The sequence below is a fragment of the Papaver somniferum genome, unplaced genomic scaffold (assembly GCF_003573695.1).
Source record: "Papaver somniferum cultivar HN1 unplaced genomic scaffold, ASM357369v1 unplaced-scaffold_31, whole genome shotgun sequence".
NCBI classification, from domain to species: domain Eukaryota; kingdom Viridiplantae; phylum Streptophyta; class Magnoliopsida; order Ranunculales; family Papaveraceae; genus Papaver; species Papaver somniferum.
In genome coordinates this window covers 389,726-416,678 of record NW_020642151.1, presented here as the reverse complement: position 1 = coordinate 416,678, position 26,953 = coordinate 389,726, and the positions used below count along the sequence as shown (strand labels likewise).

General features: G+C 36.5%; 1 protein-coding gene and 1 long non-coding RNA gene across 3 annotated transcripts; both read right to left on the bottom strand.

Moving 5' to 3' along the window:
• Window positions 1-10,777: 10,777 nt before the first annotated feature.
• Window positions 10,778-14,019, bottom strand: LOC113341804. 2 transcript variants are annotated; one of them, XR_003356144.1, is made up of 5 exons: window positions 13,412-14,019; window positions 13,201-13,313; window positions 12,603-12,654; window positions 12,322-12,451; window positions 10,778-11,129 (listed from the first exon to the last, which is right to left on the bottom strand). It is a non-coding gene; the product is annotated as an uncharacterized LOC113341804 (long non-coding RNA). The 2 variants fall into 2 exon arrangements; XR_003356143.1 differs by lacking the exon at window positions 12,603-12,654.
• An 8,424-nt stretch (window positions 14,020-22,443) lies between these two features.
• On the bottom strand, window positions 22,444-25,282 carry LOC113341748. Its single transcript, XM_026586506.1, has 6 exons — window positions 25,174-25,282; window positions 24,405-25,033; window positions 24,139-24,303; window positions 23,770-23,980; window positions 23,148-23,294; window positions 22,444-23,087 (listed from the first exon to the last, which is right to left on the bottom strand). Exons 1-6 carry the CDS (start codon window positions 25,280-25,282, stop codon window positions 22,444-22,446), a joined length of 1,905 nt encoding a protein of 634 aa, XP_026442291.1.
• Between the last annotated feature and the right edge of the window lie 1,671 nt (window positions 25,283-26,953).

The window sequence follows — 26,953 nt, the reverse complement described above, 5'->3', positions numbered from 1 at the left end:
TTAATTTGCTCATGGTATTTCTATCATATTTGAAAACCCTGTTGAAGAGAATTTTATTGGGAGATTTAATAAACTGGTACAGCTTAACTCTGTAGAAGAGTATTTTGAAGAATTTGAATATCTGAAAGCTCTTATGCTTGCTAACAATCCATCTTTAAGTGAGCATTATTTGTCATGAGTTTCATTAGTGGGTTAAAGGAGGAATTGTGCAATTCTGTAGCTATGTTTTACCCAAAATCACTAGCAACAACTTTCTCTTTAGCAAGAATGGAGGAACAAAAGTCTCACTCTGCATCTTCCAAATGTGTTATACCCAACTCTAGATTTTTCATTAACTCTAGAGCTTCCTCTACCACCACCTTTCCGCCTAAACCAATTTCCACCTCATACACTACTTCCAAGTCTACTCCTACAACTCCAAAATCTTATTCACCAACACCACTCAAACCTGCTTCATCCAATCCCATTATTAAACGATTAACAAAAGAGCAAATGTGTATTCGCAGAGATAAGGGTCTTTGTTATAATTGTGATGAAGTTTATTTACTGGGCTATAAGTGCAAGGGTAGACAACAATTGTTTATGGTACAAACTGAAAGTTCTGATACACAGGACACAGAGGTTGAGGAAGAGGTTTTTGAAGAAGCTGTGGAATCCCCAATGGAATCTGACATGGAGATTTATCTTCATGCTCTCACTGGTACTGTCACAGGTGATACTATAAGAATTCCTGGTTTTCTTAAGAAACAATCTATCTCCATTCTTATTGATACTGGTAGCACAACTAGTTTCTTAGATTGTTCTCTAGCTGCTAAGCTCAAATGCAAAGTAGACCACACTGCTCATATGCAAGTTACTGTTGTCAATGGGGAGAAAACAGTAAGTACTGGTATTTGTTCTAAACTTCCTTGGATTATGCAGGGTTATCAATTCACTGAGGACTTGAGATTACTTCCACTTGGAGGTTGTGACATGGTGCTAGGTGCTGATTATCTTAAGAAGCTAGGTGATGTTGTGTTTAATTTCTCTAAACTCAGTATTTATTTTCTTCATCATGGTCAACATATTACATTACAAGGAACAAAAACTTCACGTTCACTACTTATGATGAGTGGTTCAACTGTTAAGAAGATTATAGAAAAAACAACTTATGGCCTTATTGGTCATCTCTTTTCAGTTACAACTACTCATATACCCCCTCCAATCCCTGCACCTTTATTGCCTCTTATATCTGAATATAATGATATTTTTGCTGAGCCTACTTCATTACCTCCTCACAGAACCTTGGACCACTCAATTCCATTAAAACCAGACTCTCAACCTCCAAACCAAAGGCCATATAGGTGCCCATACATTCAAAAAGGAGTTGTGGAACAACTGGTGAAATAAATGCTCTCTTCTGGGATCATCCAACACAGCCACAACCCATTTGCTTCACCAATTATTCTTGTCAAAAAGAAAGATAATACATGGATATTTTGTGTAGATTATAGAAAGCTAAATAATATCACTATTAAAGAAAAGTTTCCCATTCCAATTGTGGATGAGTTGTTGGATGACCCTAAAGGATTTTTGTTTCTTTCCAAACTTGATTTAAGGGAAGGTTATCATCAAATCTTATTGAATCCTATGGATGTTCACAAGACTGCTTTTAGGAAACATCATGGGCATTATGAATTCAAAGTCATGCCATTTGGGCTGACAAATGCACCTGCCACTTTTCAAGCCCTTATGAATGAGGTTTTTGCTCCTTACTTGAGGAAGTTTGTTCTTGTATTTTTTGATGATATTTTAATTTACCGTTCATCCATGTCTGACATCTTGAGCATCTAAGGATAGTTTTTTCATTGCTCAGACAGCACCAGTTATATGCTAAATTGTCCAAGTGTTGTCTTGGTCAGCCACAATTAGAGTATTTATCCCACATTATCACTCCTGAAGGTGTTTGTGATGATCCCAACAAAATTGCATCCATGCATAGTTGGCCACTTCCTACTTCTCTCAAGGAGTTGAGAGGATTTCTTGGTCTTACAAGATACTATAGGAAGTTTGTCAAAAACTATGGTGCTATCTGCAAGCCTCTCACTGATCTATTACGAAAAAAATCCTTCAATTGGACTTCAGCTTCCACTTCTGCATTTGAGCAACTCAAGTTTGCCATGACCACCACTCCAGTTCTTTCCCTTTCTGACTTTTCAAAGCAATTCACTGTAGAGAGTGATGCCAGTGATTCATGTCTTGGAGCTGTCTTAACTCAAGAAGGAAAGCCAATTACATTATTCATCTCACTTTTGGGGCCTAGATCTAGAGTTTTGTCAACTTATGAAAAATAATTTTTGGAAATTGTCAAGTCTGTGTATAAATGGAAGCATTATTTACAATGGAGCAAATTTTTTATTCAAACTGATCATCACAGTCTTAAGTACTTCTTGGAACAAAGGCTCACCACAGTTTTAAAGCAAAGATGGCTAATGAAATTGCTTGGTTTTGAGTATGAAATTAAATACTAAAGAGGTAAAAAAAATGTAGATGCTGATGCTTTATCTAGAATACCAATTGCACAGGATGCTTGCTCTGCCTTATCTGTCTCTCAACCAAATTGGATGCATGAAATTCTTCAAAGCTATGTTGGGGACACTAAAGTTCAACAACTCATTACTAAGCTGCTGGTATCTGCTCATTCTATTCAGCATTATTCTTACATTGATGACATATTGAAGTACAAATATATGTGGGAGCTAGCAATGGGGTAAGAAATACCATCTTGAATACTGTTCATGCTTCTAATGTTGGTGTTCATTCAGGAATGCAGGACACTTATAATAGGGCAAAGTCCCATTTCTTATGGACTCAAATGAATAAAGACAAACTTCTATTTATAGTTGAATGTGATATCTTCCAGAGAAATAAGGGTGAGAGTACCTTTCCTTTTGGACTTTTTCAACCACTTCCAATTCTTGAACATGCATGGCAGCACATTACAATGGACTTCATTGTAGGCTTACCCTTAAGTGACAGAAAAAGTGTCATATTGGTGGTTGTAGATAGACTCACCAAGTACAACCACTTCATTGCTCTGCACCATCCTTATGCAGCTGCTTCAGTGGCAAAGGCGTTCTTGGACCAGGTATTCAAACTTCATGGCCTTCCTGCTTCTATTGTTTCTGATAGAAATAGAGTGTTTACTAGTCACTTTTAGAAAGATCTTTTTAAGGCATTGGGCACTAGTTTTAATCTCAGCACTGCTTAGCATCCTCAAACGATGGCCAATCAGAAAGAGTCAATTCATGTCTAGAAACTTACTTAAGATGTATTACTAGTCACAAATATAGTAAATGGTGTTAGTGGTTACCCCTTGCTGAGTGGTGGTATAACACTAGTTATCATACTAGTTTTAAAATGTCTCCATTTCAAGCTCTCTATGGCTATCTTCCGCCACATATGGCTTTCCCATCTACTAGCACCACTTCTGTAGCTGCTGTGGAGACATACTTGAAGGAAAGGGAAGCAATGATTGATATTCTTAAGGAAGCACTTCAGAAATCTCAAGAGAGAATGAAGTTTTTGCAGATAAAACAAGGAAGGGAAGAACTTTTGAAGTTGGAGACTTGATATACCTTAAACTCCAACCTTATACACAAGCTTCAGTTTCTCTTAGGAAGAACTTTCAACTATCTGCAAAGTTCGATGGGCCTTTTCCTATTCTACAAAAAATTGGTGCAGTAGCTTACAAGTTGCAGCTTCTAGATCAGGCTAGGATGCATCCTGTCTTTCACGTATCTCAACTCAAGCAACACATTGGTAAGAAGCCCATTCCCTCTACCACTCTGCCTATTGTTGATTATGCAGGGGAAGTTATCAAGGTACATTCTAAAGATCTCAAATCTAGAACCATTCTTATTGGCAAAAGACTCGTAAGACAAGTGCTCATCCAATGGAAGAATTCATTACCTGAGGATGTTAGAGCATTGCTCTGTCGAACTCGCATGCGATGCTATCTCAAGCATGTTTTTCAATGTTAGTGATCAAAACTATAAGTCTTGATTTCTAGCCTACTATAGCTAAGGTCTCGGACTTGGATAGAAAGTGTAGTTGAGCTCAAGAACTCCATGACAATCATCATACAAGACGAAGGACTACCCAAGGAACTGGTGGATCTTCATCGACTAAAAGGTATGTGGAGACTTGAACTTATCTATCACTCAAAAGTCTATTTATCTCCTATCTTGAGACAAAAGTCGTTTTTCTATATAGACTTAGATTATACACATTTGGTATTTCGAGCCGAGTTGACCTCTCCTATCTATTTCTCGAAATATATGTTGGTAAAGCATTCGCTTTAGCCAAGTTCATATTTACCTAGTGACGAAAGTCATGTTATGTTTCAATCACTTTGAAAATTGCTCTGACGAAAAATGGTTTGTGAATAAAAATTATATAATGTTCTCTGAGAATGTTTCAATGATTGAATGAGATTTTAGACTATATAACCATTTGTAGGATATAAGCATTGTTGTGGAAACTCATATATGTATAAGTCCTTAGAGTTTGAACCGAAGTTCGCGAACTTTGTTGATCAAGTGAACCGGAGTAGTGCATGAGCTAAGTCCGCGAACCCAGTCAGCGAACAGGCGAAGTTCTCAAACCCGAGAATTTCTGCTGGAGTTTGTGAACTCCATCCGGGAACTTAAGTCCGCGAACCCAGTCCACGAACTTGAGTAGGTTATGTCTAAAAACGATGTTTAGTGAACTTGTCTTTATAAACTAAGGAATGCAAGTGAAAACCGTGGCTATAGATTTCATGAACCGATTCATGTGAATCAAATCGTTTTTGCTTCAATTGTGTCTTGTGTAGTACATAAGATTTCCTTGCAATTGAACAACTCTCTAACTAGTTCATTTCAGTCATTTGAACTAGTTATGGTGAAGAAGAATATGGTATATATGAAAGTGATCATATGGCTAACCATTTAGTTAATTACTGTTAAACCAACTAATGGACAAGTTTGGGTACGGTTACACAAGCCCAGGAACGTGAATTTCATTTGTGTATAACAAGCTATGTTTTCGATCTAACGGTTGATAAATATTAGCTTGAATCTAATCAGGTTTTGATCTAACGGTAAATATTGAATGCTTTGTTACTAAGTTAATATTGATTGCAAACCCTGATTTGAAAGACTATATAAGGGAGAACTCTAGCAACTGGGAAACCTAATCCCCACACATTATGTGTGATACTAGTTGTGCTAAGCTAGAGTCGATTCTCTTTTAACCTCTGGGTTTTTTTTCTCAAACCGGGTTAACGACTTAAAACTTCATTGGGATCATGAAGCCATACCGATACTACTTTTACTGTAATTGTATGATCTGATCTTGTTGTTTATATCGCACGAGTACAATTGTAATAATTGGCTTGAGATTTCTATCTCAGATAGGCAAGATAAAAAGTAATCACAAAAATCTTCGTCCCATCGTTTGTGATTCCACAATATCTTTTTTAGCTGAGTCGATTAAGACTATTGTGAGGTTATTGATAATACTAGGTTGTTCTTCGGGAATATAAGTCCGGATTATCAATTGGTTTCTGTTCACCTTGATTTATCAAAAGACGGAACAAAACTCATAGGTATATTCGTGGGAGACGGATTTCTCTATTATCATAGACTTTTCTGTGTGATACAGAATTGTTTATTAAAGTCTTCGACTTTGGGTCGTAGCAACTCTTAGTTGTGGGTGAGATCAGCTAAGGGAATCAAGTACATAGCATCCTACTGGGATCAGAGACGTAGGAGCAAAACTGTACATTGGATCAGTGTGAGATTGGTTGGGGTTCAACTACAGTCCATACCGAAGTTAGTTTGGAGTAGGCTAGTGTCTGTAGCGGCTTAATACAGTGTGTGTTCAATCTGGACTAGGTCCCGGGGTTTTTCTGCATTTTCGGTTTCCTCGTTAACAAAATTTCTGGTGTCTGTGTTATTTCTTTTCCACATTATATTTTTTTATATAGTTGAAATAATACAGGTTGTGCGTTGTTCAATCAATTAGAATATCCGACATTTTGGTTGTTGATTTAAATTGATTGACACTTGGATATTGGTCTTTGGTACCATCCAAGTTTATATCTCTTGTATTTAAATTGAGACTCGTAGTTTGCTTGAGTAAGATTTAAATCGAGAGATAGAGATAAAAACTCTTTGATATACTTTTTGTCTAGATTGAGTCTGACTGTCTAGTTGATTCTCTAGAAAGTATATTGGAGTTTGTCCATACAGATTGCTAAGCGAAATATTGGGTGTGGTTGTTAGACCCCCGCTTTTTCAGAGGTTGCTACTCTGGAGGACTTGGCTATCATCAAATCACACTTTTGCAATTTTATCCTTGAGGACAAGGATCTTCTCCAGCAGTAGGCAATGTCATAGTCATGTGTCTGCCCATAGTACTACTTGGGTGACCTTATGATTATTAGTGATAGGGTAGTTGCTTAACCGGTCAGATAGTGACGCGTGTCCATTATTTGTTCGTTGTTGTTAGGTCAATCATTTATTTTAAATGTGTAAGAACAGCTTCCTTATCTCTTTAATGAAAAATACCTGAAGTTTATAGCAGAGGATGAGTTCATTAGGAACCCAGATTTACTTTTATCTATCTTGATCATAAATTTATGCACTGAGAACAGTACACTCTAGTCCTAATTATACTCTAGAAGAATATTTGTCTCTTTGCAAACATTACGTAACGTACTATCCAGAGAAGGGTGTCGAGCGACAGGTAAAGGGTCTAATGAGTATGTACTACTTGGTTAGAATTCATGAATCCTTCACCAAGGAAACATGTAATCCTAACAACCGGGATAGGGCATCATTGTTTTGTCGAATCGAAACAATTAAAAAAAAAAGTTAGGGACTTCATAGCTATGTTTCCAATTGTCAATCGATATCGGCTTAAAGGTGAAACAAATGATGAGATTGTTGTTCGAGCTCTACAGAAATGGCGAAAATGGAAAGGAAAAAATTTCAAATACCAAGCTCACTACAAAATCCTTAGGAAGTTTCTCATAACTCGTTTTGGTTATTAGAATCTTGTAATGGTTACTTTGTAATGGTTAGTGATTTTGTAATGGTTAATTTGTAATTGTGATTTTATGATTTCAAAAGAATTAGTCATATGAATCTCAATTTACGGTTCGGCTATTAACAGAAATACATTAAATAAGCCGAACCCGCATACTTCTGAAATCTACTCAGGATTAGGTTATTAGAGAATATTACTAATCATCTGAACATTACTCTGTATGTTGCGAAAATGTGCATCATGAAAGTTCGCCGCACAAAGATAATCATTTTTAAGCCGAACCAAAACACTTGGGAAACCAATCCAGGATCGGCTTATTAGTTATATTCTCTGATAAGCCGAACATTACTCTGTATGTTGCGAAAATGTGTATCATGCCAGTTCGGCACACAACTATCATCATCGTTAAGCCGAACCATGACACTTGGGAAATATTATGTCTATACTTGGAAGGATCGGCTGAAATATATTTTTACGGGTTAGACGAACCATACACTCGTAGTTCACTTTCTTTAAATCTTTGCACCAACAAAAAATTTAAAAAACCACAAAATATATTCAATTCATAAGATGCGCGTTATGAAACATTATATAACATTCATAATCTCATATCATCCTAGGCATCCAATGAAAAAAAATGCAAAACAAGAATATATATCCACCCAATGTATTAGATTAAGTATTAGGGTGATCCTAACCTTACAACATCTTCTTCATCATCTTCAAAAACATCTTCTTCATCATCTTCATCCTCATCATCCGTTAGACTTATTAGTCCGCATTGAAGCGGTGGATGCAAACTTCTCCAAATCTCCATCTCATTAGCGTAATTTTCACACCAATCCATCGAGTAATTTTATTGAAGAAGAGGACAAAAGTCTAAAGGACACAATGGAGGTATTGGGAAACCGGGTATAAGCTTGAGACCAATATAATGGCAGCCTTGAACAAATGCAATAACAAGTCTTTTATCTTTGACATCCTCATGGAAAGGTTTTGTGCAGCGCGTAGGTGAAACAACTTCCATCCCTCGCAAAAGAATGAACAACGCAATTGAAGGTCTCCACAATTAAAAACCCACATATCGGCATTTGCATCCAATGGTCATTTGTGATGAAGATATCCCCATGTAAACACCGTTCAAAACTAATGAACACTTGTGCGACCCCATGGTCTCTGCCACCTCTCATCATTGACTTGTAGAAGTCTTTGTTTCGGCGTAGTGTTTGTAACAATCTTTTCCTTATATAATTCACTTCGTCCCCTTGCTCAACCGGATGGTTTCCATCTTTAAAAGGTCCATAGATATGATATAATTCACATGGAAACCAAAATTTCCATCCCCTTCGAGATTGTCCATAGATATGATATACTCGTGAATGGCTTCGGGTAGGTTGAGCAAGTAGTTTTTGTAAATCATATTAGTAGGTCGCAAATACTTTCCCAAACTATCTCTTTTAGGACCTTTCATTTTACCATCCGCATATATGGTTTTCTTCTCCTTTTGCTTGGGCACCGGAGCTCTCTTTGTTGTTTTCATTTGTTGAGATGGAAACATCTTACCCTTAAGCTTGACGTCTCCTTGCAATGGGGAGGACATAAAGGACCACTATCCTTAACTTCTCTATTTCCTTCTTTTCTTCTTCGTACTCTGCATCATGGTACTCTACCCCGGATGGATCCCTTGTGGTAGGACCCCTTGTTTTGGAAAGAGCATACGCTTTTTCTCTTTGCACTTTTCGGGTTTCTTTCGAGGGTGGCCTACCTTTTTTTGGCCCCTTTTCCGGTTCTTTTATACCTTGTTGGGTGTGAGGACAGAGGATTGGCATCATGTTGTTCCATAAGATTTGTTTCTGAGCTCGGAACATACCACGATACATTTCGGCCAACCTTTTCCCATAAGGTGTGTCCCAAATATCTACATTATCGTCCTCGTCGGGGATGCGATCACAACTCAATTGTTTCCAATGAGAATCAATATCCTCAAAAGGTACCATACAATCCTTGTACCGAAGTAGATCATGCCGACATGGAAGTCTCATGCTTTCCCTCATTTTACAAACACACTCTTCTTGGGAGTTAGCATCCATTTTTTCCATCAAATCCACTTCCTTCATTATAAGTTCAAGGCACAAATGAGAGACCGTATGGGTTAGTCCCCGGAGCCACTTATCATCCGGGTAATCATCATGCTTCATCATTAGACTTTTTTCGAATAACGTTTTAATTCTTATAACATCACTCATAAAATAGTCTTCCATTGCGTCAAACACCGTGACGAACGTGTCCACGCACCCAAATAGATTCCTCTTCAAACGATAGTGAGCCGACTCTACCATACTTGTATCTTGGTTGTCGAAGTGCTTGTGGTGGTTTTTAAATGCACTAACAAATCTATGTTTTTTGGTATCCAAGAATTGCTTGTGTAAATATATAATGATTTCCTGGTATTTGACGCCCCAATTCGCAATGATTTTTTCAACATTTTCTTCGTACACTTCTTCGGCGATTGACCATCGCAAAGCATCCCAATCGTTCGAGAAACATGCCCACATCCTTTCATTAGCTTCATATGCTTTCTTGAATTTTTTATTCTTCACTTCTCGTTCTTCATCCGGTAATTTAACAATCACCTCTAGCTCTTTCAACTTGAGCGGTTGAATTATCGGTTGGCATTTTCTCCTAACATTATTCCATACATGAAAGGTACAAAGAAAGTTTTGCGCATTCGGGAATACCTTCCTTATAGCAAACATCAATTCCGCCTCTTGGTCGGTTACCATGACCTTTGGAAGAGCATCCTTCCGGAAGATTAACTTCACTTGTTCCAATGCCCAAACATAGCTTTCTTTCAACTCATCATGCAATAAAAAAAAAAGCAACGGTGAAAGGTGACTTGGTTGACGTATGACCAACCACATTCATCAACGGAATCTCATACTTATTGGTCTTGTAAGTGCAATCCAATATGAAAACTTCTGGGAAGCAAAACGCCAACTTTACGCATTCCGGATGTGCAATAAAAAGGTGCGTCACATGGCCGAATTCATCCAATTTGTTTTTGCAAGCATAGTTCTTCATTTGCGCCAACCACAATAATTGTTGCATCACCAACCTACCTTGCAAATCCTTTCTTCTCAAAGTACTTCTCGCGTTATAGATTTGTTGCAACATAGTCTTGTTGTTCTTATCATCCGCCCTTCAACTTGCTAAGAATTTTTCTAGGTGGCATACGTGCTCGTGTAATTTTATCTACCTCCGCACACTACAAAACAGAGGACCTTTAGTCACGGTCTCTAAATCGTCATAAATAGAAGAAAACCGTCACAACTACCAGAAAGACTGTCAGAAAAACACATTTGTGACGGGCGAAATTCCGTCGTTACTACTGGGGCCATAAATGTTTTTTGTGACGATTTTCCTCTTTTGTGGCTGTTTGGTCAACCGTCACCAATAAATTTTTTAATTGTGGTGCTTCTTGGCCGTCACCAATTGTACTACCATCGTCGGCTAAATTTTGCTCCAACTGCCTATCGGATTTTTGTATTTGTGACGATTTCATAAACCCTCACTAATATTTTTCTTCCAATATTGGTCACCGGTAAACGGTAACCGGCGCCAGATTTTAGATTCTAAGAATCCTCAAAAACCTTAGGTTTTTCAGAACATAAACTTACACCATTTCATATATAAAAAAAGAAACTAAACTTAATAATAGAAACTTGCATTCATAACAAAGTTTTACATTGAAACTTGCATATATGCAAGTAAGATTACTGTTTTTGAATCAGAAATCTGGGAAATAGAACAACAGTCAGAGAGTTCAAAAAGGTAATAACTAAGCCTAAAAACATCTAAAGTGTCTGTGTAAAGTTTGGGACAAACTTTAAACACACCTGATGGCATGAAAACGAAAAAATGCATCATCCCATTCCCTTGTATTAAAAAAAACAAGCACATGTATATCAGTCACCCATTCATACATACCAACATCTTCCATTCATGGACTGTTCCTGATCTCCGTGTCAGTCGATGAAGTAACAGTCTTGTATATCCTGTAACATATAAACCATTTCAAGCATTATCAGCTGCTATGAGTCTTCAGTTCAGAAGAGAAAGGAACTAAAAAACGTAATATGTCCATCTATTGAATTCAGCTGGGCTAGCAAGTCTACCACCATATTTTCATATTTGTGCATATCAAACCGCATATGAATTGAACTAGCCATGGCATTACAAAAACTACCAGCGATGTAAAATCGTGGATCTAAATGTATGCCTTACAACAATATACTTAATTTCAAATCTACCCAAACACCATAATAAGGAGCAGTATAGCACATGCCAAAAATCAAAGTAAGGTATGAGGACTAGAGTAAAAAAAATATTTGATACCAAAACACACAGGCCAAAATGACCAAATTGCATAACAAAGGGTTTGGTTATGTGCCAAGTAATTAGACATAACCATGTTTTCTTGAATAGAGACCATTTGTAACACCAAAAGCAAAACACATAACAAATTTATAAATTGAGATCACTCGAATGCAACTTTAATACACAATTATACACAAATATATAAATCCTGGTCAGCTGTTTTATCTTGTTCTATGTAATGGTTGCAGATCAAATGTACACCTTGGTCCTTGAATAACATGAAAGCTCTATTATACGTGGCTAAAAAACAAAATGGTTTATGTACATATGAACGAAAAGATCACCACTAGAGAAAAAAAACTACAAGCAAGTGATGGGAACTCTGTTGCAGTGGTGATGGCATGAGTTCTGTTGTTTCAGCAGGTAAACAACATGAAACGTTGCGATTACAGTTTCAATAATGATTAAGGGTCGGACCACATAAAAATTAAATAGATGGACTGAGTAATAGACACCATATTAGGATTAAGCATAAATTTGATGGGAATCATAATTTTGACCCCTGATGTCAGACTACTACTAACATAATAGCGCGAAATGAGACCCTTAATGTGCAGCACTTATTTAACTAAATCTTTCCTCTCCAAAATATTTGCTAGTAGGAGATATCCTCCGCGACTAAGTTTTCAATCACCTTACTGTAAGACCAATTAAAGTGACATGGAAGTAGTCCCAACAGGTACAAAACTACACAATATTAAGATAAGTTGTCATTGCTTATCATTAACATCAGACAATGAACAATGTTAACTGCTACAGCACGCATGGCGAACACTTCAAATAAAGAAAATGGTGAATTAAGTAAGTTACCTGGACTAGGATGCCCATTTGACAGGCTTGCGGATGGGGGACGCCGTACTGGTAATGGTATCTGAAGCGTCTTGAGAGCAAACATTTGGAGATCTGTTACCAACCCATTCATCCTATTAACATCTGCAACCTAATAAAGTCACAACCAACGGATTTTAACGCAAGTCTGAAGCAACACAGTCACCACAAAATACAATTTGGATTTGCAAGACATGTCCATGAGGGACCAAGAATTCTGCTTATGCCAAGTTGCACAACCATATGAAGTTAAAGAGGCTTACATTCTATATGCGTGTACGTGAAGTTATCCAGCATTACAGCCTTTTTCCCATTCTTTCATTGCCCATGATCAATAAATAATTATATGTAAGCATTAAGAGTTTGCACAGTACCAAAGTTTATTTAGATTCCCTCCTATTAACACTGTCAGCCAAATAAAAAATAGAATATATTGTCCTGTAAACAGACTATGTTTTCCTAAGGCAAATTAATCATTTTCTCAACCTATAACAAAAAAGCTAATTTTGTAGCTGTGTAGAGTGACTTGACTCTAGTTACTACCATTATCTTTCCTAACTGTATATTATGACATCGACTCCATGTTGGGAGAGGGCTCACCAGTTTATTCACTACCTTTCCTGAACAAATGCGTTGACTGGTATGTCTGTATAACAGACTCAATACGTGCACCAACTAATGGTGTGTCAGGTCATCCAACGTAGATGTTCTCACAGCCTAATTTTGCTAGATCAAACAAGGTCCCAGTAACCTCAAACATGCAATTCAAATAAACATCTTGTATGAGCCAATTCAAATAACCACAGAGTGCTCTAACAGCAGTACGGTAATGGTTAAAATACATGAACATAAACTGTTTACCTCTTTACTTTTTCAGCGTCAACCAGAGGTTCTGAACTGATTAGAAATAAACATTCTCTTCCTCTTCAGAACTTTTTGTTGGCTTGACTGAGGAGACTGCACCTTGGTCTTTACTGCAACATTAGGAAATACGATATGAAGTTTACATTACATGTTTTCTTAATTTTGTAGCGTAGTGTTGCAACAAAAATGGTCAGGGTCATACTGATACCTGCAAAAACTTAGGGTCTGCAGCATTTCAATTTGTATCTTCACCACTCTATGCTATTCCAAAAAAATTAAATTCGACTCCATTAAAATTATTAACCTGAACCGGAGATGATAGAAACATTCATCATTAACCCCATCATTCAAATTTTTCTTCCTAAATCAATTCTAACTTCGAATTGAGCTTTATCCATCTTCAATTTCATCTTTTCCCCCATTATTTCGCTGCACAAATCCTATTTCTATGTCACTCAGAAAACCTAATTTCTAGTTCTTCTCCCTATTTCGCGACATGGTTGTTGAGAAGATCCTCCGTCTTCTACAACCCTTTAATTCTTTTCGTGAACTCAACAACAGTTCAATCTTCTCCATGTTCTTAACCAAAATCGAAAATCGAAAGAAGGAATTTTCTGGTTTTATGAACCAAAATCGAAAGAAGAATTGAAAAAAAAAACTTTTGTTCAGAGAACAGATCCATCAATGGAACAACAGATCGAGAAGACACGGACAAGATGGTAGCACAGAAGAGAAGACAAGAGAGCAAACCTAGCTATCAGTTCTTCACTTCTTCTTTTGAGAAGATAAAGCAAAAAAATAACGGAATGACGACTGAGAAACCGCAGCCATTACTCTTCCGGGAAATTATTTCTTATGTCGGAAGCACTAAACCGATCACATAAAACTCTTCCATTGACTGATCCTACCGTTTCCTACGGTTGGTCAAAATACCCTCACAAATATTTACCATTTTTTTAATTTTTTTTTTTTTGCTGAATCACATTTTTTATTGATTGAAATGCAAAAGCAAAAACAGGACTAAGAACCGACCCAACAACAAAGAGCAAAAATAAAAGACAAAACCAGGCCCAAACAAACTGAGCCCAGAAACTAAAACAAACCTAAAAGCAAGAAATTAGAAAAACACTTCAGTCAACCCTTACATTCTGAAGAAGGACTTCACCTGAGAATCATATTGATGATTCCAGCTAACTTCATTGATTTTATGTCTACCATCATGAACCAGCTGCAGAATTCAACCTTTGAGACCAGCCAAGTTTGGCCTTTTCTCCTCAAACAACTTAGTATTCTTCTGAAACCACAATTCCATCATTGTAGCACAAGCTGCAATCATCCAGACCTGCTTTACAAATGAACTCTTTTGTTTAGCTGCCAAGCAAACATCTTCAAAATACTTTGGTTTAGTAAAACCAAAGACACTGTTCAATGATTATGAATTTTTTCGTGGTTGTAGTAATGAGGTTTAAACTCTCGGACCCGTGAAGATTAAATTTAAAGGTTTAATAAAATTATATACAAAATTAGTAACAATGGGTGCGAGAGGTAACCAAGACACTAGATTCCACTATTATGCAAAATTGAATGATAAATATTTCAAAACTCTATTCAATTCTTAAGTCCTCTTTTATCTTTAATTCACTATCAATCATACAGATTCTCAAACATTATTTGTAAACCTTAAGCATAGATTATCAAGAGATTAAACCAAGCATAACCTATCAAACTGAATAACAAATAATTAAGGCAATCATTCAAATAATTTAAAACTCTGCAAAAGCAGCGATTAGGTGAATTATATAATTAAATGAAATAGTTACCCATTTATGTTGCGTGAATAGCTTCCTCCATTGCATTGGTTACGAGGGAATTAGCTCATCATAGTAAAAATGCTCTCAAAATAATTTATTATGGCTCAAAAATGGTTTACAAATGATGAGAAGAAGAGAAAATGGTGTAAACAGCTAATGTGCGACCACAGGAAGCGTCACATAAGAACGATACATATGAATTGCTGTAATAAATTACGACCCACACTCCGCTGTCGCTGTCACTGTTGAAGAACGACTGCTCTGGCAGGTCCGTTCTTCGTGTTCTTCATCATCATCAGCAGCAGCAGCAGAGTTTTGTTAAACTCTGATTTCGTCTTCTCTAGCTCTCTCTAGCTCCCAAAACTCTCGACACCCTTTTCCAAACTGTTTTGCCTTGTATTTATAATGAATTGGATCCAAAAATCCGACCATTGATTGCATATATTCTCCATTTAATCCAAATATTCTCGGCTGCCAATAATAACGAAAATTTCCAAAATTAACTCTGTCACACGTTAGAATTGGTTCTGCACACTCCAATTCAGCTCTCCCACGCCTAGTAAGTCGTCGAACGTCCCTTAATCACTTCCATGCATAGCCAAAACACACACAACAGCGTGTACAGGGTGTGTTCAGTCCGTCTAGCTCTGTTTTGAGCTCGAGAATCAAATTGATATTTCCAGCCAATTCCGATCAAATTCGACACCCAAACTATCTTCCTTAGGATAAATCATAACTTCCTACCAAGTTTGAGCGATTTGAATCGCACTCTAACCCATTCATTTTGACGATCACAATTCTGCCAGTTGAAAACTTCATTTCCCGCCAAAACACAAATTCAAATTGTTGAAGAAGGTGCCCCTTATCCAGAGTGCTGGGGTGCGAATAGTAATTGGGGTGGAAATAGTAATTTTTCTGGATTCCTCTGGGACGCTTCCGGTGCATTTCTGGGGTGCCTACGGTACATTTCTTCGGGGTGTAAAACACTGCTTTTTGAGCCCATTTCGCCGCAAGGGGTTATTTCTCTAAAAATTCCTACAAAGACATAAAAGAACACAATAAATACAAAATTCAGCACTAAAAATACATACAATAGAGACATATTAGACACATAAATGCGTCTATCAACACCCCCAAACTTATTATTTGCTAGTCCTCGAGCAAATTTATTCTAGAAAGGAAAAACATTTGAACCCATAGGTGGCCCTAGTGGCGGAGTGTTGTCTCCGGAGGGTTTACCAGAGGTGTACCCACAAAACCTTGATTCCATACCCTAGTTATCTACGCAAAACCTTGGAAAGCACTAAAGAACCTCCTTGGTTGGCATACAATTATTGACTCTAAGAGGAAGAACCCTGATGCGAAATTCCAATTGTTGTACACGAGTTTGCACTCAAGCATACTAAAATTCATATAAGTGACAGAGCTCTACTAAGATAGTTTCACGATGGACATCATACTCGGAGTCAGACTAATCACATGAAAAGATTAAGAAGATGGAAAAAGAAAAATGTAGATGGTTGAAAAGCGAACGGTGTTTCCCATATCTGTCTGAAGGCCTCTGCCAAGATGAACCTAACCTAAATGACTGAGATACCGGTCTGACTAATATTAACACACTGGCATATACAAGGGAACCAGTGGTTAATAATCCTAACTCTAGGTCAACACAACTGGCATATACAAGGGTACCAGTGGTCGACTTTATTAAACACACATTTATTTAAGAACTAACAACATGATTGGACCTTGTGGACCGAAGCACATGTTTCTTGTCAGCAGATTACATGGTGATTCCCGTGGATCCTGCATTCCACGCTTGTTTAGGCGACAGAGACAGGGAGAACACACACATATTGCTATCCAAGTGTTAGTATTTATTCCGATTGGTCTACTGGTCTGGTCTAAATATATATATATATATATATATATATATATATATATATATATATATATTTTTTATTATTTTTTTTTTGAAAAGGTAACTCAGACACTCTATTTCACCCTAGCAAAGGTAACAACTTTAATCGTGTGCCCCACCAAATCACTTGAAATAAAAGAAAACTAAAAATAGAAAGTGAAAAGGACTCGACGAGATATGGCGAAACTATCATGTTAATTATAACACCTGAGCTCTGTGCTTTTATGAATAGACTCTATAGATGTTTCCATCTAGTCAGATTGGTTCCTCAACTCCTAAAACAAAAATGTTTCCATCCACTTAGATTGGTTAGTGCTATCCTGAATAGGCGTAAATTTCTAGGCTCTGGAGTTTATTTATTGCAACTAAAAAGTTTCTCCCATACCCCCAAACTTAAAATTAACATTGTCCTGTTCTAAAGATGAAATTAAAAGCATGAACAAGGAGAGACAGTTACTATTTGAAGCAAAAGAGTGAAGTAAGGATATTACCGGGTTGCATAAGATTGGGTTACCTCCCAAGAAGTGCTAAGTTTATAGTCTTCAGCCATACTAAGAAAGGTTTAATCACCTCGAATCATATAGCAATAGACGAAATAATTGTGGGTTATCGAAACCAAATAGAGCTATCACAAGTAAAAGGAATCTACAACAATCCAAGAAAATGAACATGTACTGCATACCCTTATCTAGTTTCCTGATTAAGATACCTATGTCCCATTGTGGTTCAGGTTCAGGTTCTATGAAAGGATCTTGATAGAATATTTTCATTGGATGCACTTCCTCATAGCTAAGATCCAACAGTTTAGGTTTAAAAGTCTGGAAAAACTCAATTAAAAATAATAACAACCTGAATAACTGGGGATCCTTAAAGTCAATCAGATTTGACTTACACAGCTGACCACAAAGAGAGTGGTGGTCTTCCTTAAACAGATGTGTCGACCCTAATCTCCTAAAGTAATTAGGTTTAGTCTCAAAACTTAATAATTGACACATCTGAAATTTATATGAAAAGTTTTTGGTGGGAAAACAAAGTCAATCTTGGTCTCATAGCCTGGGTTAACCACATCAACCATAGGATGGGTTTCTAACAACTGAGCTTCTTTCTGGACATCATTAGGTTTGGGAAAACGTGTATGAAGATAATCTTGTAAGATGGTTGAGGCACAAATGTCAAGTCCTATAGGAGGGTACTTTCTAAGAGTTAAAGCACACGGAGAATGATAATCACCCCCAAACTTAGAGTTTTATGTGTCTCTAGAAAGAGTAGTCACGACTTCCCTAATTTCTAGGTCATCAGATTCCTGGAAATGGTCAATAGATTCTTCTAAGTTGGGTTCATCCTCACTCATTTCTACGAGTTTATCATCTTCTAAGACTAGTGTTTGTAAATCGCTAGATTCTAAAACAATATTCTCAGGGTAAACTCTTTCATATAAACCATCATCACAATCATATAAAGGATTATCAGAGAAAGGCTCATAAACTAAGGTTTTAATCATAGTTACCTCCTCCGATTCACTGATAGGCACATCAAATAATGGATTATCCAACATACTGCAGGCTAAAGGATCATGAACTACATCGTCTAAAACGGTGGTATATCTAGTCAAATCCACATCCTTTTGAATAGGTGAATAATTATTAAAATTATTTGGATTTGTATTAGAAACAACACCATCATTATAAAGCTCAATCGGAGTAACAAATTCCTGATCACTATGCCTACATATTTCATGTTCTTCATCAATACTATCCTCATCATAATCATCACTATAATAACATGAAAATGATCGAACCTTATCAAAACAAGTAGTGTTACCAATTCTAACCTCGTCCTCTAAATTAAGCAAATATTCACTTTTGATATCAAGGGTAGAATTAGAAACCCTATTTTGGAAATTTAGATTATTTCGAGCAGCATTAGCTAACTGTTCATTTTCTGCCTCTAAACGTGCTTGAATTTCACTGAGCGTAACACTTATACGTTCACAAGTCTCATTGAATATCTTAGACCGTTGTGTACTCTCTTCTCTTGAACTAACTGCACGTTCATACTCCCTTCGAATTTGTTGGTAGGTTTCTTCTAGAGATTGAACAGGTTTAGAAAAGTCATAATCAGGACTAGTTTTTAAGTAATTATCCAAAAACGCATGACTAGTACTATAATATTCCTGATTTTCTTGCTCGTAAGACCAATTCGTGTGTGGATAGTAATTGGGCTCACTATGGTATGAACCATAACCTTGAAAAGGTTGGCGTTCCCAACTACTATTCCCACCATGGTCATAAAACTGATGATGTCCATATTCAAATTCAGGTCGATACTCATTGTATCGGCTTCTATCATACCAGTTCGACATTCTTAATTGCAAGGGAATTCTACACAACCACAAACAAGGCCGACTCGACTCCACCAAAACAAACCTAAAGATTTCTAGCAAACAAAAAGCATGATGGCTCCACTTAGATTGTTTTCTAGACCAGCTTCTATTCCTTCGAAAAGGAATTCGTTACAATTTGAGCACACCCTTCTGGAATCAATCCGAGCTAATGTAAGTTGAATCGAGGAGAGGGAAGCTTAGTAGAGCTTTGATACCCAAGGCCTCACCGCATTAGAAGGCGGCGCAGTCACGCATTCAACTCACAGAAACCATCCTGAACTTTGAAGTGTGCTTAAAGAGAAACCAATATTTTTCGAACGAGTTTCCTATTAAGCTCGTTACCCTATCGGTCTCGTTCTATTCCAAATTTTAAAGCTTGGGTTCGCGTTAGGTTTCGTTTTCCTAAGGCGGGAAAGAAGGGAGCGGTGATGAAATCCGAACCCTTATCTTGTATTGGCCAGGCCTTGCCCTTTACTAGGAATTTAAAAACAGTCCAAATTCGTCCTCAATCAATGAATCAACTTAAGGAATACAGTAAACCCGCTGACAGGAGATTCGCGAGTGTTTCGATGGACTTACCTCCCGTACCAGACGGGGGATGAACCGTTGAAGTCGACTCGGGCCACGACTCCTATGTCATGTACGAACCCGAGGGGCGGAGGCGATATAGTAATCGTCGTCCTTCCCTGCACATAGTTTATATAAATTTTTTTTTTTTTAATAATACCCTTCAGTAGGGTTAAAAAAAAGAATAAAGTCCAATTGTCCAGAATAAAGTCCAAATAAAAAGTCCAAAAATTACAAAAATTATGAAAAATAAAGCCTATTTACAAATCCTAAAAAAAAATTGTCTTTTTTTTCTTCTCTTTTAGCTTTTAGCTTTAAGCTTTTTGTTCCCAAGTCCTTAGTATTCCACTTCGAACCTGTAAATCAAAGACACAAAAAGAAACGTAAAAAAAATAATAGTAAAAAAATAATAAAAACCTAAAAATTCTACCTAAGCACAAATCCGCGTCGGCGGCAAAATGAATATGAATTTTTTCGTGGTTGTAGTAATGAGGTTCAAACTCTCGGACTTGTGAAGATTAAATTTAAAGGTTTAATAAAATTATATACAAAATTATTAACAATGGGTGCGAGAGGTAACCAAGACACTAGATTCCACTATTATGCAAAATTGAATGATAAATATTTCAAAACTCTATTCAATTCTTAAGTCCTCTTTTATCTTTAATTCACTATCAATCATACAGATTCTCAAACATTATTTGTAAACCTTAAGCATAGATTATCAAGAGATTAAACCAAGCATAACCTATCAAACTGAATAACAAATAATTAAGACAATCATTCAAATAATTTAAAACTCTGCAAAAGCAGCGATTTGGTGAATTATATAATTAAATGAAATAGTTACCCATTTATGTTGCGTGAATAACTTCCTCCATTTTTTTGGTTACGAGGGAATTAGCTCATCATAGTAAAAATGCTCTCAAAATAATTTATTATGGCTCAAAAATGGTTTACAAATGATGTGAAGAAGAGAAAATGGTGTAAACAGCTAATGTGCGACCCACATGAAGCGTCACATAAGAACGATACATATGAATTGCTTTAATAAATTACGACCCACACTCCGCTGTCGCTGTCACCGTTGAAGAACGACTTCTCTGGCAGGTCCGTTCTTCGTGTTCTTCATCATCATCATCAGCAGCAGCAGAGTTTTGTTAAACTCTGATTTCTTCTTCTCTAGCTCTCCCTAGCTCCCAAAACTCTCGACACCCTTTTCCAAACTGTTTTGACTCTTATTTATAGTGAATTGGATCCAAAAATCCGACCATTGATTGCATATATTCTCCATTTAATCCAAATATTCTCGGCTGCCAATAATAACGAAAATTTCCAAAATTAACTTTGTCACACGTTAGAATTGGTTCTGCACACTCCAATTCAGCTCTCCCACGCCTAGTAAGTCGTCGAACGTCCCTTAATCACTTCCATGCATAGACAAAACACACACAACAGCGTGTACAGGGTGTGTTCAGTCCGTGTAGCTCTGTTTTGAGCTCGAGAATCAAATCGATATTTCCAGCCAATTCCGATCAAATTCGACACCCATACTATCTTCCTTAGGATAAATCATAACTTCCTACCAAGTTTGAGCGATTGAATCGCACTCTAACCCATTCATTTTGACGATCACAATTCTTCCAGTTGAAAACTTCATTTCCCGCCAAAACACAAATTCAAATTGTTGAAGAAGGTGCCCCTTATCCAGAGTGCTGGGGTGCGAATAGTAATTGGGGTGGAAATAGTAATTTTTCTGGGTTCCTCTGGGACATTTCTGGGACGCTTCCGGTGCATTTATGGGGTGCCTACGGTACATTTCTTGGGGGTGTAAAAAACACTGCTTTTTGAGCCCATTTCGCCGCAAGGGCTTATTTCTCTAAAAATTCCTACAAAAACATAAAAGAACACAATAAATACAAAATTCAGCACTAACAGTACATACAATAGTGACATATTAGACACATAAATGCGTCTATCATTCAACCAATCCCAAATAGCAATACTGAAATCACAATCCCACATTGTGTACATCATGTTATCCTGAGCTGACATACAAATGCAACACATAGAAGCTAATTCAAAACCACTGTCTCTCATTACCTCATCATCAACATAAACTTCTTGTTGTATTTTCCAGATGTTGCTAGCAATGCTGGGATGCAAAAAGTTCTGCCAAATGTATTTAGGCCAAGGACGAACATCTTCTTTATGTCTGATTTTGTCCACAGCCATATGTGTGTAGAATTCTCTATCCTTGCTCACAGACCATATTCTTTGATCAACCCCACCACTTATGACCGGCAAGGTCACCCCATGAAGGATTTGATGAATTTCAGTTGGAATACACCAATTATTTTCCTGAATCAAATCTTGAACTTTCATTCCAATATGATTTGTTATATACTCAGTGTAACCAATTGTATCAATTATGGACTTCCCGTCAATCCAAGTATCAAACCAAACAGAAATTTGTGAGCCATCACCAACTTTCCATCTAATATCTTCTCTTAACACATTTCATGCCCATTTTAGGCCATTCCAAGCTGTAGATTGTTTCAATTACAAGTCCATTGTCCCTTCCTATCCTTGAATTTTGCAGAGAAAAATAAAGCCCATTCCTCTTTGGAATTTAAGATTTTCCACATCATCTTCATTAATAATGATTTGTTAATAATCTTTAATCTTTTAATTCCAAGACCACCTTCTTCATAAGGAGTGCAAACTCTTTTCCAGGAAATTGTCTTAAACTTCCTAACATCACCATCACCAGTCCACAAGAAGTTTCTAATTAGATTTTCACACACTTTAATCACAGAACCAGGCCATTTGTAGATTGACATACTATAAATGGGAAAACTGCATAGAACAAATTTCACCAAGACTAGCCTATCCCGAAAAGATAGCAATCTTCCTTTCCATGCTGCCAACTTCCTCTGAATCAATTCTACTATAGACCAAACCATTGCAGAAGTAACTTTGCATGGAGCCAAGTATACACCTAAATACTTATCAGGAAAATTAGCAATCTCCATATTCACAATCTCACTAATTAGATTTTTCATTTGTTGAGTAGTGTCATCCACAAATAGTTTACTCTTACTTTTGTTAATTACTTGACCAGAGCAAGCTTGATAAGTATCCAAAAGATGAAGTATATTTAATAAACTTTTCCTACCACCATTAAAAATGAACACATCATCTGAAAAAAAAAAGATGTGTTGGATGAATACCTTTTTTGTAACCATTGGTTGCATTTTACCTTTTTCCACCAGGGCAGTGATATTTCTACTGAGCACCTCTTCCATTATTACAAAAAGAATTGGAGATAAGGGATCTCCCTGTCTCAGCCCTCTTTCCACTTGAAATAAACCACAAGGTCCTCCATTTAATAAAACTGATACTCTTGCTGATTTGAACAAGGTTATGATCCACTAACACCAACTATCTGAAAAACCATATTTTTTTTAAAACCTTGACCAAGAAATCCCAATTCACAGTGTCATAAGCTTGTGAAATATCAAGTTTCATACTTACATTTTCACCCCTTCTTTTAAATTTCATTTCATTTACCAGCTCTGAAGCTAGAAGAATCTTCTCATGAATACTTCTGCCTTTTACATAAGCAACCTGTTGAGGAGATATCAATTTCTTCATCAATTCACGCATTCTTCTTGTAATTATTTTTGTGAAAATTTTAAATATCACATTACTCAATCCAATTGGTCTGAAATGATTGGCAGTTTTTGCAGCTTAAGTTTTAGGAAGTAAGAATAAGAAGTTGGAATTCATTCCTTTAGGTATAAATCTTCTTCTCCAACAAAATTGAATAGCAGCAACCAAATCTTTTTTAATAATTTCCCAACAGCTTCTATAGAAAATACCAGAAAAGCCATCTGGACCAGGAGCACTATCTTGATCCATTTCAAAAATAGTTTTCTTCATCTCCTCTTCTTCAGGCATTATATCTAACACTCTTTGATCCTCTTCAGTAATAACTTTTGGAATCACCTCCAACAATTCATCATCAACATTCATAGGAACAAACTCAAATTTCTTCTGAAAATGATTAACCAAATGTTGAGCAATTTGATCCTGATATGCAAGCACATTTATATCATTATCTTCTATTTCAGTAATCATGTTTCTTGCATTCCTAATATTCATATTTGTGTGGAAAAACTTGTATTAGATGCTCCTTCTTTAATCCATTTAACTCTGGATTTTTGCCTTAACAGAGTATTTTCTTGGACCTCTCTACTAGCATGTCCATTCTTAGCTTTTACAAGGTCATTGAGAGCCTCTTCATCAAAAGGATTCCTGTCAGAAAATTCAGTTGCAACCTTTACTCTCTCTTCAGCTTCTTTTATTTTCACTTTAACATTTCCAAAACCCTTCCAATTCCAATCATTTAGAACCTTTTTTAGTTCAACTTTTGTAAAAATTGAAAAGCAGGATCACCAACTATTATGTTTTCCCAACTTTCAGCAACTACTTGAAGAAAATTAGGAGGACTAACCCACATTTTTTGAAATTTTCTAGGAGTATTTCTTGGTTTAGGAATGCTTGCACATCCACCAAGTAGAGGAGCATGATCAGAAACAATCTTCATTCCAACCTTAAATCCCCAATCCCCATACTTTTGTAACCATTGTTGATTAAAAAGAACTCTGTCTAAGTTACATAAAATCCTCTTGTTACCTTGTTGACAGTTGGACCAAGAGAACTGAAGACCAGTTTTTGGAGCATTTAGAAGTTCGTATTGATTAATACATTCATTAAATTCCAACATTGCATTTCTATTTAGAAGTCTACCACCAACTTTCTCTTCATCTGACATTACTGCATTGAAATCCCCAAGGATAATCCATGGCCTCTTAAGATCACTTATAATTTGCATTTCAGACCACAAGAACCTCCTTTGAACAACCTTAACATGAGCATGAACACCAGAAACTAGAACATCACCAACACTTACTGTTATCATTTGACTAGAAAAAGATACTACTTGTGGCTGTGCAATACATTTGTTCCGGAACAACCAAATATTCCCTTTCCTACCTTGACAAGAATTATGAATAACCATCTTTTCCATTCCAGGAAGATTTAACTTTTGACAGAAGGAAGCACTACAAATGTTTTTTGGTTCTGCAACCCAAACTAAATACGGACTAAATTGATTAACTAAAGACCAAAGTTTGTCCCGAGACTTTAATCTTCTTAGGCCCCTGACATTCCAAAATATTATCTTCATTGTTTAGGTGGAGAGTTTTTGGTACCCCCTTTACCTTGATTCTTTCTAAAATTGTATTTATTATTCAGAGCAGCTTGTTTGGGTACATTTATTTGATCAGATGGACTTGGAATATGAGATGTAGTAGCCTGTGAAGTAACCATTTCCTTCTCCACCACTTTGGACTAAGAAGTAACTTGTACTGGTGTATTAATTACTGTACCATTTGTTCCATTAACAAATGAAACAATGTTGCTATTCACTTCCACTTCATTAACTTCTTTTGGTGATGAAACCATTCTTGGTGTTGAGACCACCATTGGAGTTAATACCACTTTTGGAGTTGATAACACATTTGATGTAGAAACCACTTTTGAGGATGAAACTTCTTTTATTATTTCACCAGGATCTTCTGCACTTTCAACACTCTCCATAGGACTAAATTTACTTTGTTGTAATAGGACTTCTGCACTTGAGGTACTTGGTAACACACAGTATTGAATAGAGTCTACAACTGAATCTTTTTTAGAAGAAAAATCACATATATCAAAAGGAATTAGATTAGGCTTACCTTTTGGATTACTCTTATCCTCCATGTTTTTAGTTTGAGTCCTCAATTGTTCCTGCTGATCATTTTCTTTCTTGTATTTCTCTATTCTACATTTAGCATTTAGATGACCAACAATTTTTCAAGATGAGCAGTATTTCGGACAATCAAGAATCAACATATCTTGAAAGAAACCTCCAAACTTTATTCCAATCCAAATTTTACTAGGAATATGCTGTGAAAAATCAACTTCAACTAAAACATTTGCATAATAATCCACTTCACATCTTGCAGTAGCATTATCTATTTTAATTGGAGTACTAATTTCTTAACAGATTTTGAACAAAATATGCTCATTCCAGAACTCCAATCCTAAACCAGGAAATCTTACCTACACCATTGCTTTTGATGTTCTTTGACTAGCAGGACGAAAGTTAGAAACCCAATTTCTGAATTGTAAGACTTGATTCAGAACTTCCCATCTCTGTGATTTAATCATCTGTTTATCTTTCTCATTATCTAGTTTGATTGTGAAAAATCCTCTTCCTAATGGAATAAGCTTACATTCACTCGATAATTTCCATTGACTTCTTAAAATAACTGCAACATCTACAAATTTAATCTTCTGTAAATCTAGTCTACCAATAAGCGAAAACTTCCATGGATCTAGACTCTTAATATGCAAATCATCTGGTAATTCAATCGAAGGAATTTTCCTAAAAAAAATTCATTACTTAAATTCTCCATCTCCAATAATATTTGATTAATCAAAGTGGTTTTGGACAAGAATCCATTAACCAATACTTCAATTAATACTCACCAATCATCATAAACAAGGAATAGAAAATATCAATTATGATTTTCACCTGAGACTTCACTGAATTCGAGATTTGAGAAATAAAATTTTCTCCGAGTCAATCGCCGATTTTTCCGATTCGCATAGCTCCCTCTATTCTTAAGCTTGTGGTAAGTACTCTCTCAATAGTTATTATTTGTGACGCCCCTAAAAAAGAACGCTCACTAATAGGACCTGTTTTCGTAGTGGCATATTCATGAGCTTTGAGACTTCCTGCTCTATAATGTCCATGAAGATCCTTTGGACGTGGGTGGTTATGACGGCAATCCATATCTTTATTCAATGTGAAAACTCTTTCATTTATGTTCCAACTGAATACGATCTTGAACGAACAATTTATCTTCCTTGTTTTAGTCTTATATTTTTTCCCGGTTTTCCCAATATACACCTCACCTTTTTTCTTCTTGCTTATTTTCTTCCCGCCTCTCTCAA